The sequence below is a fragment of the Prosopis cineraria genome, unplaced genomic scaffold (genome assembly GCF_029017545.1).
Source record: "Prosopis cineraria cultivar Desert tree isolate PC_DT_omini unplaced genomic scaffold, ASM2901754v1 PC12, whole genome shotgun sequence".
NCBI classification, from domain to species: domain Eukaryota; kingdom Viridiplantae; phylum Streptophyta; class Magnoliopsida; order Fabales; family Fabaceae; genus Prosopis; species Prosopis cineraria.
This window is the reverse complement of record NW_026555343.1, coordinates 31,172,624-31,185,303: the sequence shown is the minus strand read 5'-3', so window position 1 is coordinate 31,185,303 and position 12,680 is coordinate 31,172,624. Positions and strand designations below refer to the sequence as shown.

At 31.1% G+C, this 12,680-nt stretch overlaps 1 protein-coding gene across 1 annotated transcript; it reads left to right on the top strand.

The window, feature by feature from the left end:
* Positions 1-1,545: 1,545 nt before the first annotated feature.
* Positions 1,546-5,534, top strand: LOC129289247 (disease resistance protein RPV1-like). Its single transcript, XM_054926037.1, has 6 exons — positions 1,546-1,649; positions 1,764-2,247; positions 2,419-3,514; positions 3,594-3,902; positions 4,015-4,359; positions 4,464-5,534. Exons 2-6 carry the CDS (start codon positions 1,766-1,768, stop codon positions 5,532-5,534), a joined length of 3,303 nt encoding a protein of 1,100 aa, XP_054782012.1. The 5' UTR covers positions 1,546-1,649; positions 1,764-1,765.
* Positions 5,535-12,680: the final 7,146 nt, after the last annotated feature.

Genomic DNA, 12,680 nt, shown 5'->3' with positions numbered 1-12,680 from the left:
ATTAGTCCCTATAGTTTTAACCACTTAAATATTGATTCTTATATTTTAAAAATAAAAGCGTAAAGATTAAAAATATTTTAATCCTTTAATATTTACAATATTTATAAATATTAAAAGGGTTTAATAATTTAAAATATTAGTAAAATTTTTTAACATAATTATAATCTTATAATTTTTTTTACTAATATTATAAATATTAAAATTTCAAAATATTATAATTTTAATATTTTAATTTTTAAATATTATAAATAATAAAGATTCAAAATATTTTTAATCTTTATAATTCTATTTTTTTAAAATATAGGGATCGATATTTAAGTGGTTGAAATTATAGGAACTAAATTGTAAGAGACAAAGTCTAGAAACTGAGTTACAACTGAGGTAAAACTATAAAGACTGAGTTATAACGAATTAAAGTTTAGAGATTGAGTTACAACTAAGTTAAAATTATAAAAATTAAATGATTAATTTTTTTTAAAAAATAACATAAATTAAGTCTTCTAAATTGTGTGTGTGTGTAACAGCATAAGAAATGTACTAAATCATATGTACTAGTACAACTTTACTCTTACTCTTCTGTGATTAATTTTGTAATTTCATGATAAGACCTTGGTTTTTTAAGAAAGTTAGAGCCTCACTTATTCAATTGTCATATATTCTCAATAGTTAATTGTTAATTACTATCACATACTTTCTCTTAATCACAATATAAGATATTAATAAGTAATTACTTCAAGGTTCTCAAAAAAATTTAGGTAAAACCTTAAAAACAATTACATTTTTAATCATATCCTTATTAAATACTCTATATAAGTGTTTTGATAATGGCAATTTAAATTATAATATATCATTTTTTTATAAAATAATAAATGAATTAGTAAGGATATAGTTAAAAAATAATTATAACAAATATTTAATATCTTATATTTTAGATAAAATAATATTTTTAGCTGATGACATATATTATAATGGGAGGGAACAATAATTAAGAAATTTTGCGGTAAAGCCCCTTAAAATCAAACAAAAAAGAAATATTTTTTTTTCTTATTTGGACGTGGGAAACAAATAAACAATCTTTGTACAGTCCCATTTTTGTTACATCTTCATGGAAAATCCTACTTCATAGTACAATAAACCGTGTCTGAAAACCAGAAAACGAACCAAAAAAAAAAACGGAAAAAAAACACATTTTGACTGAGTCAAAAAGAATCAGGAAAATATAAATTTTCATATTTCTTTGAAATTGCTACTCACTTTCTTCTTTAATTAATTTATTTTCAAGACTTTCTAAAAGTTTTTAATTACTTTAAACAAGAAAAACTCAAAAGAAAAAGGGATGTTGACTTGTAGTCAAAAAGAGCTGGGGACCAAAGTTTTTCATTATTTCGTGGAAATTTCTTCTTATTTTAAACAAGAAATTTCCACCGACAGTTTTATCTTTCAATAAAAACAATGCTTCACCAGTCAAGGCTCATTGACTCATTTGTCTACTTCCTGGAAATTTCCCTGTTAACTTCAATTTGAACAAAGGCTCAATATCCTCAGAGACTCATTTTTCTATTGTGTCGATCTAATTCGCAGGATAAGCAAATTCGCCCAATCAACTTCAAGACTTCAACCTTTGATTTGATTTAGTTACTCCCACCAAGGTATTCTTCTGATCTTTCTCCCTTCTTCCCTAACAACTTGAACGCTTTTCTTTCTATGTCTTTGTAAAATCAACAACCTATAAAACTTTGTTTCTTTTGTTTTTGGTGCCTCAGCAATGGCTGTGTTTGCTTCTGCTTCTTCTTCCCGAGTGAAATATGATGTTTTCATTAGCTTTCGGGGTTCAGACACCAGATTTGGTTTTCTCAGCCATTTGACAACGGCATTGCGTGGAAAGCAGATAGATGTCTATGTGGATGACAGGCTTGAGAGAGGGGATGGAATATCATTGGCACTTAAGGAAGCCATAGAAGGATCAATGATTGCGTTGGTCATATTCTCCAAAGATTATGCTTCTTCAAAGTGGTGCTTGCAAGAGCTTGTCAAAATCATGGAATGCAAGGAAGCAAGCGGACAAATTGTGTTACCAGTTTTCTATTGTGTAGATCCTTCAGATGTCAGGCGTCAAAAACGAACTTATGCAGATGCATTTGCACATCTTGAACTGAAGTTCAAGGATAACTCAAACGAGTTGAAAAATTGGAGATCTGTCTTGAAGAAAACCGCAGACTTATCTGGTTATCATTCATCAAATTTTCAGTACGTTTTAGTTATTCAATACATCATTTTATAGAGTTTCTAAAGCCCTTTCTTAGTTGCCCCCAAAATGATTTAGAATATGGTAATACCAAATTATGTCTATGCATTTATTATTCTTATATAATGAGTAGCTCGTAATAATTTTCTTTTCTTTTATTTTCAACATGCTAGAAACGAATCACAGCTCATTGATGCAATAGTCCAAGATGTCCTAAAAAAATTGAAAGATAACAACCTAGTTGTGCCAAAATCCCAGCTTGTTGGATTTGATCACAATCTCGACATTGTTGAATCATTAATGAAAATTACGTCACAAGAAGTTCGAGTTCTTGGTATTTGGGGTGTTGGTGGCATAGGCAAAACCACCTTGGCTAGAGCTACATTTGACAAATTCTCTTCTCAATTTGAAAGCTGTTGCTTCTTAAAAAATGTGAGACAGGAATCAAAAGGGATCAATGGTTTGGGTCGCTTGCGTCAAAAGCTTCTTTCTAAGCTATTACACCTAGACAAAGATGTCACCATAGATGAGGATGGTGCAAGGAGAAGGCTGTCACGGAAAAAGGTCTTGATTGTGCTTGATGATGTGTCCGATTCAAAGCAATTAAAAGATCTAGCTGGACAGCAACTTTACTTGGGACTTGGCAGTAGAGTAATTGTAACAAGTAGAGACAAGCATGTTTTTAGGAGTGGAGAGATTCATGATGAATATATACATGAAGTCAAGGAGTTGAATTTTGAAGAATCACTAAAACTTTTTAGTTTACATGCCTTCAAACAAACTCACCCCAGTATGGGATATGAAAAGCTATCAGAAATGACAGTTGCCTATGCTAAAGGCATTCCTCTAGCTTTAGAAGTTTTGGGTTCCCATTTTCATTCTAGAGATAAGGCATACTGGGAGAGTGAGCTCAAGAAACTCAGAAAGTATCCCCGTCCAAAAATTCAAAATATATTGAAAGTTAGTTATGATGAATTAGATGACATGGATAAGGAAATATTTTTAGACATTGCCTTTTTCTTCATTGGAGAAGGCAAAAATCACGTTACTCAAGTGCTAGAGGCTTGTGGTTTCAGAGCAATTAGTGGAATTGAGAATCTCATGGATAAAGCTCTCATAAAAACAAATCATGATTGTAAAATTGTAATGCATGATTTGGTTCAAGAAATGGGTGAGCAAATAGTTCGTGAGGAATGTTCAAAATATCCTGAATTACGTAGCCGATTAAATGATGCAGATGAAATTTGTGATGTACTGCAAAGGAACATGGTAAGTGAAATATATATCATTTTTTATTTTTATCTTTTTGGAATAACTTTTTTAAATAATTAATATTATTTTTTTTCAGGGAACTGATAAAATTGAAGGCATCATATTGGATTGGAATAGAATAAATCATTTACGATTGAGCCCCGATACCTTCACAAAGATGACAAATTTAAGAATTCTCAAAATTTGTCATCCTTGGTATTCGTTCGAGGAGAAAAAAAATTCAAAGCTTTTTTATTATCTTGGCTCTTTTCCTAATAAATTAAGGTATTTTCATTGGGATCTATATCCATTGGAGTTTTTGCCATTAGAAGGCTATTGTTTCAAGAACCTTGTTGTGCTACGCATGCAACACAGCAATATTAAAAAGCTTTGGGATGGAGTGCAGGTACTTATATAAACATACACTAATTGATGCGTGTGTGTGTGCACGCGCGTGCAATTTAATTAAATTATTAGGCTTCTATGCTTGAAATTTTTTTCCGTTTCCATTGTCACAGGATCTTGTGAATTTAAAGATGTTAGATTTGAGGAGGTCTAGACAATTGATGGAGCTGCCTAATTTCTCTAGGGCACATAATCTTGAAGGAGTATATCTCTCGGGATGTGAAAGTTTATGTAGTGTTCATCCATCTATTTTTTGTCTTCAATCTCTTGTTACATTGGATGTATCTCATTGCGAGAAATCAGAGAGTCTTTATCATGGCTCTTTTCCTAATAAATTAAGGCATTTTTCTTGGGAGCAATATCCACTGGAGTCTTTGCCGTTGGGGCTTTGTATTAAGAACCTTGTCGAACTTTGTATAATGGACAGCAATATTAAAAAGCTTTGGGATGGAGTGCAGGTACTTATACATACACACTAATTAATATGTGTGTGTCTCTCTCTCTTCAATTTAATTAAATTGTTAGGCTTTTATGTGTCAAACTTTTCCGTTCATTGTCACAGGATCTTATGAATCTAAAGGCATTAAGTTTGTCTGGGTGTAAACAATTGGTGGAGCTGCCTAATTTCTCTATGGCACGTAATCTTGAAGAGGTCAATCTCGGGGGTTGTGAAAGTCTACATAGTGTTCATCCATCTATTTTATCTCTCCAATCTCTTGTTGGATTGAATGTCTCTGATTGCAGGGAATTAGAGAGCCTTGAAAGTGAGACTCATTTAGAATCTCTCTCTTACCTTGGTGTTAAGGATTGTCAAAGCCTCAAGAAATTCTCTTTGTCATCAAAGAAATTGGACGAATTGTGTTTCTATGGCACTGGAGTTGAAATATTGCATTTATTGCCAATGGAAGGTTTCACGGAACTCAGATTGCTTAATATTTGTGGTGAAAGATTAGGGAGCCTTCCGATAAGTGAGCTATGTTGCTTGACAAATCTTGAGAGATTTGACATTTGGGATTTCCAACAGGTGATTCACACAACAGAGCTACGCTCTCTTTTTGATGCTTGGCGTAATTTACACCGCCTATGTTTGGAAAGATGCAGTTACTTGCTGGAAATCCCTGACAATATCAAGGCCTTAACAAGCTTGAAAATCATGATCTTGAAAGACTGCGAGAGGCTTAAGTCTATACTTGGACTTCCTCCCTTCCTTAATTATTTTAATGCTGAAGGATGCACTTCATTGGAGATCATATTCTCTGACTCTCTAGTTCAAAATCAGTGTCGATTTGATTTCCAGAATTGTATAAATTTGGATGAGTGTTCTCTTCGCTTCATTGAGAAACTAACTCATTTCTCTTTGACTTCAGCCTGTGAGGCTGAGATGTTCCGTGACTCTTCGGCTTGTTACCCGGGAAGCAGAGTTCCAGAATGGATGGAATATAAAAATCAGACAGAGGCTTCCAATGCTATCGAATTCATTTGCAATCTCAAACGATCACCCACCATCTTGTGTTGCTGCGTTGTTCCTCCTCATCCCCGCTTACTTACGTGGGGCGGGCCTACTGTGATGTCTCTCATGATGATAACAACAAATTCCGCAGTTCATTTGTTCATTATTCTAAACGTAAAATGAAGTCGACTCGTGTTTACATATGGTACTTGAAATTGCAAAGGGCTTTGCTTAGTGCTAGAACAGGTGATGTTGCCAAGATTTCATGTGAATTCTATGCGGACTATCGCGATGATGATTTTTTTAATGAAGAGGTAGCAGTTCCAATGAAAGCATGTGGAGTGCACGTGAAATATAACTCACAGTCGGACTCGGATGAAGAACGGCTCCCTCCAATCAAAGAAACAGAAAAATGAAGGTATCTTCCAACCAACTGAATCGAACAAATCTCATGATGACATCATCTGTCATCCCTTGCAACTGAAATGTATAGGCAGGAGCAAACAAAATGAATCCAACGAATCTGACGATGACATCATCTGTCACCCCTTGCAACTGAAATTTATAGGCAGGAGCAAACAAAAGCACCTCCCATACATACAGTTTCTTTGATATATCTTTACAGGTATCTCTCCCTTCTTCGCTTTTTAATTATAAGCTCAACTTCACTACTATTATCTTAAAATCACTCTTGATTTAAAAAAAAAGTAATTAGATATTTCTTCCATGTTTAGATAGACTAAATTAAAGTGGTAAATTTTTTTACAATATTGTATTTATTATTTCAATATTTACACCTTATTGAAAAAAGAAGTATGCCTTTTTCCAAACTTCGTCCAATTTTTTATTTTTTGAACAATTCTTTAATATATATATATATATACACATATATGTTATTTATTATTTCTCTACATAGTTTTTACAGTATAGTACTCTAACATGTATAATAACTATTGTAAATTATACCGACAACACATACAAAACAACACGCGCGCGCACATATATATTTGGCGTGCATATATATTTGTTGGATATAGATGTAAATTTTTTTATGGGAGTGTACTTTTGCTATCTACTTTGTTTTATTTTCTATTTATTGATTGAGCCTGTATTTACATTTTATTTGTGAGGATAATATTTTCTGAATCACCAAATTGTTCTATATAATTTTCATATACTCCTGATAACAAATTCTAAAGTAATTTGTGTGATTATAAAATAGGTTTTTTTTGGAAAAAAATAAATTGTTTATTTATAGTATGTGAAAATTTTGTGAAATTAATGAAGCTATTTACATATGAAAACTTTTCACAACTTTTGAAGATTACCTTTAATCAAATTAAATCTGTTAGTTAAACCAAAAGTGAAATAAACAAAGGTATTTTTTAAGATTATTCAAATGCTTTATTTAATTCCGTAAAACTCTAGTATATTATCAACTCATAGGTAAGTGCATTTTCATGCCCAAAAAAAAACAAGGTATAGGTAAGATCTCGTAAATAGGATTGGAGGAAGTAAAAGAGCAAAACGCAAAGCTTGTTGATGGTATTTCAATTTATGTAAGATATGAAATCTTAATAGACCACCCTAGGCTGAGCTTAAGCGGGTTTGTCCATTATCATTTCTTATTTGATGTATAAAATTATTTAGATAGAAAAAAATTATTTAGATAGAAAAAAAAAGACTCAGAAATTTTTTTTAAAAAAATAAAAGAACAAATTGTTGTATGAGGGACTAGATTAATAAAAATTAAACTAATTTAAAAGTTAATTTATTTTCATTTATTTACATATACATATTAAGTTATTAAAATACTTCATATATTAATTTGAGATAAGAAAACACCAAGAAGGAAGGTGTAATATGTTGTTCACAGAAACCAAGGCTAATTATTCCTTATATAGAGAAGATACTGAAAACTCTAGAGCTTTATACAGAGGCCACATGTACAATGAATAATGAACAATAACAAATGAATACAATCAGATGGATTCTCACTTCTAGTGGGCTCAACCCTTTGGTCCATGTGTTATTATCTTGGGTTTAAGTTTGTTGGGCTGAGCCTTGTTCTTAGACTTCATTAATGTTTTGACAGAATATATTTATGTTTTAAAACGTAAGTAACTAATAAAATGATAATTTAAAAAATATAAAAAAATAAATAAATCAAAATTAAACTTAACAAACTAAATCAATAATAGAGAAAATTTGACAGATTAAAAATTTCATTATCTCTTTAATTTTTGTTCTTCAGCTTTGATTATCATGAAGAAAGTTTCAAAATATTTATTTTGCTCCTTATCCTTCCCTTGATATAATATTTAATGCCTCTCTTTTTTCGCAGTCCAGTAATGCATGGCTGTCAACTTCCTTGAATCCTTGTTTGTTGATCAATTTGTGTGGCTTGGCAAATCTGGTGCATTTCTTCAATTGTTTTTTTGGCCCCCTGACATGGATATATTTGGTTTGTGCAATGATCATTGAGGTGTCTTTAACATGTGAATCATATGTAACAAGAGTACCATTTTTGTGACACTTTTATATTTAATTTTCTTATAACAGAAACATCATTATCTCGTTTCCTCAACTAGCCGTTAGTTGCATGTGAGTATTGTATAGTCTTTTTATATGGAACAAACCAATAATTCATTCTGATTTATACATTGCCAAATCCTAATTTTTAAAACTTTCCCTATATAATTGAGAGTGATATGTTCAGGAGAAATGAAAATTAAAGCCCATAAATTAAAAGTCACAATTATTCACTAGGTTATTGCTTATTTGGTAAGTCTAGAATTATCACTGAACTTTAAAAATTCATAACTAAATCTAGAAAATTCATATGAATATAATCTAAAATTATCTTGAAATCTATTAAATTCATTTAAGTGATAAAAATACATTTTAAACCCTTTTTAGATCCAAATAGTACATTTTATTTATTTTTCCAAATCTGCTCTGTTTCTTTAATACAATCTATGCCATAATTTGAAAAATTCGTAACTCAAGTTGTGCATTTCCAAATGATCTAACTTAGGACTTTTTAAAAATCTCTATATGTCAAGTTTTATCATAAAAATTCTCATGAGCATTGGATATGGGTTATTATACATTAAATAATAAAACAGCAACCCTCTTTTAAAAAGAGTTTAAGCTAAACAATCCCAATCATATATGCTAAAATCATAATTTCAAGGCTAGTTTAGGACTCTATATTAACCATCATACATCAGCACATATCACTTATGCACACCAAAGACTTATCATAAATTTACATAGCTTATGGACTTATTTATACATTTCTCATTTTTATAAAAGTAGTGCCATAGGAAAAATAAATTTTCCTATTCTACTCACATTTGCTTCTTGCTCTAGCTCTTCCTTTGGAGGCTTGTAACCCAATATGGTTAGTCATTGAGAGTGAGATTTGAGAAAATCTCAGTAGTAAGCAATATCATTCAAGCATGCAAGGCAAAAGTTTCATACATAATATATACTTGCATTACAAGACTTCAACATATTGACAGGTTACATACTCATACATCAAACATGGACCATGAAACACTTAAAAACAGAGTTTCAAACATTCATTCATGATCCATAAAATTAAAGAAACTAATCATACATATCATGCATGCAAGCATAAATACCAAGCATGCAATGAAGGGTAAGTTTACTACCTCTTGGATTTACTATTTTTTCTCTATTTTCCTTGCTTCCATTTGATCCCTCATGATTAAATCTCCAATTCTTTTGCCATGATGCTTATTGACCCTAAATATTTGCCATAAAATATTTATGGCAATTGTTGGTGCCAATAATCACATTGTCAATAAATGACAACTTACTCTTATTTAATTCTTGCTTTCATTATCTTAATTTTTCACTTTATTTTTTCCTTTGACATAAAATTCTTGTACCAAGATTTCCCCACTCAATTTTTCATAAGGAAGTCATTTTTAAAATCAATTTAACCAATTCTAACTCCTGCCTTTTGAACCATCCTTGATAGTAACTATGGGTATTTGAAATCTTAAATTATGATTTCTTCCAAGCTATTTTCATGCTTCATATGTATGTGTCTTAAGGCTAGGTTCTAAATCATATTTCATAAACATAAATTCTTAACTAATAACTGCTTGATTCTTTAGAAAATTGGGTAGCATTTTTCCTTGAAAATTGACCATCTAAAAATTACATCAGGCTTGAAATCAAGCTACCATTCATTAATAATCATTTCTATAATAATTTATAAGCCATTTTATATCATTTAATCATCAAAATATCAAGTCTTATTATCTTTAGAAAAACAGGGCAGCATCTCATCATCATGAAAACTCAAGCAAAAATTATAAAAAATAGCTCAAAAAGAAGCTCTTCCATACCTTTTCTTAATGCACTAACTTATTATTGCTTTCTTCACTACTTCCTCCATCTATGCCACTCCAAACTCATCCTCTTGAAAAAATAAAACCATAGAAATGTTCCTCTTGATGAGAGGAACAACTTTTGTGAAGGGACTTTGAGGTAGAAATGTGGTTTTGATCGTAAGTTTGGTTGATTTTTCTTTTCTCTCTCTAAACCTCTCATGCGAATCCATGGAAGTAGCTTGCGAATTCTCTCTCTTTTCTCTCTTTGGTCTGACCGAAATGATGAAATGAGGAAGAAGAAATGGGTGTGGTGGTGTTTTAGTGGAAGATTGAACCAATTTTGATAATCTTTGAATTTCAAAATATCTAATTTCTCATTTTTTATTCTAGCCAATATTTTAATCAATTTTGGACCATGTAAATGCCTTGCTTCTTCTTCCATTTCAGATCCAAATTGACGTCAGTACTCCCTCCAAATGGCCTCAACATCGGCTCTTGCTAAAATTAACTTTTTGACATAGGAAAAATTAGAATTATCTTAACCTAATACAATTTAAATTGTAAAGTAATTATTTTGAGCAATTTCTAACCAATGAAATTGACATAATTCATCCAAATATTTATTCCTTTTTATAAACTGATTTCCTTTAATTCTTCATGAATTTTGGGTTATTTTTTGTAATTACACTTTAAGACCTCAAATCGTTAGAAATTACATTTTGACCTCAATTGAACTTGATATTTTCAAGTCAACCTTCAGTCTTATTCATTTTTAAATTAGGGTACTTTTTAATACTCTCATTGTATTTAATTATATATAATTAACTTTGAACATTATAATTACTATTTGGCTTCAGGTAGGTTATTACTCTTAGTTGTTTTTCTTCTCTTTCCTTTCTCAACCTTAATAGTAATTGGGATATCTAAGAAAAAGTCAAGGATACTCTCTTTATAATAGTTGTCAAAATTTAAGAGGTCTTGGTCTTTTAAATTCATCTTAGACCATCATCTTCCTAGAGAACCATCGCATACACTATGACTCAGTAAATTTCTACTAGATCTATTATGACCAAAAGATCTAACTGCGATCTTGAGATCTAACTATGATCTTACTAAGCTCTTTTTGAATTTACTATGATCCTTAGAATCTAACTATGATTCTTCTCTAAAAGATTTATGACACAAGGATAAAGTTATCAAATAACACTGCCTCTATTTAATTTGGCAACTTTATTGATTATTCTTTAAGACTAATCTTAGATATCTCTGTTGTCCTCTTAGACCTTATTTATTTCTTTTTAGCTTATCCTAGATATTTTTGGACTTCAACTTGCTCATTTCTTTGTTTTGGACACTTCCTTAAAGTCTGTAAAAATATTACACTTCTGCTCAAGAAAGACTTTAAAATTACCATTTAGTTCCTAAGAACCATTCTTTCTTTTTAAGTCACTTTAGGGACTTTTGATTACTTGGACTTAGTAGCTTATTGAATTTCAGCATATTCTTGAGTTTTTAAGTCAAAAAATCAGGATGTTACATATATCATAATAGTACACAATTCTATCATGTATGCATACAAACGGCCTTCAACCTGGTGCACAAATTGCCAAAAAGGAGTTATAGATGCATTTTCTTGTTCCCTAAATTAGTCCAAAATTGCACTCCTAGTTACTATTCATGTCTTCCTCTCTACTTGGGCTCTTCATGTAGCTATTTGAGGTTGACTCGTTAAGAATGAGGCCCATTTACTTCATCCATGTGCATATCATGACTGGTTTTAGGCCTTTCAACATGTTGGATATGGACTTCTAATAGATCACTTAACCTTTTAATTCTTTCTCTTGTTATTGGGCCATTCAATAACATCGTTCCTTATAGTCTACAAGTTCATGGGTTGCATCAAAGTAATGTATAGTTCTAGGTAGTTCCATACGGATGGAAAATAGACTCGCTATAATTAAGAAGTCTAATTTCCTAGAAGCAACTTTTGTTTCATTTGCAAAAATTACATTTTGTGGATTAATATTCTAAGTTTTTCAAAAAAATCAGTTTTTAAATAACCAAAAAATGTATATCAAAATTGGGTTCATTGAAGGCAATTGGGACACATGCTAATATGAGCCTCTTAGTAAAATATATGAGCTACTTGGTCTTTGCATTTTTAGGAATACATTGTGATACAAATAATTCCTTCTTTCACTTATTCTATGAAGAAATGCCAATCCGCCTTAATGTGTGCTTAGTGATGGTCATAAAATTGATTTGCTGAAATTTTATTGGGAGTTTAGAAGGATTTCACTTTTCTCTCATTAACAAATATATTTGGTTTGTACAATTGCTTCCTAGTCGAGCCAAGTCCAAAATACCATGAAGAGGAAGAGATATTCTCACCTCTCATGATGTTTATTTAGCAAGGAGCGAATGGGCTCTCCTCTAGGGTTTTTTCAAGGGGAAGCCATCGACAAGTCCAATAATAGTTTGATCTGCCATTGTTTGTTGAAGATATCCATAAAGCCAAGTGATCTTCTTGCTATCAACAAGCATATGATCACCAGTAGGAGAAGATGAATCATTATTTTCATCAAGCCAAAAGAAAAGGGGAGGATTTGGAAGGATTGAGAATTATAAAAAGTGTCAAGAAAGGCACCATAATAGAGAAAAAACTTTTCTACCTTGATGAATCAATCTGTAATGAAAGTAATACAACTAGCTCAAAAAGTTAATTTGAGTTAGTGAATTCCACAAGTGAGTACACGTAGTATCTAAGTGGATGTCCAAATCAGAAATTTAAAAAACAATCCTCTATCCAATCATAGTTCACAAAAAATTTTAAAAAATTCCTCTATGTGTAAGTTAGCATCCTGACTTAGGTTTTTTTTTTTAAGAAAAATTCTTCCATATGTATACTTGGCAGCCTTACTCAAATTTTTGTAAAAAGAATCATCGATGTGTGCACTTG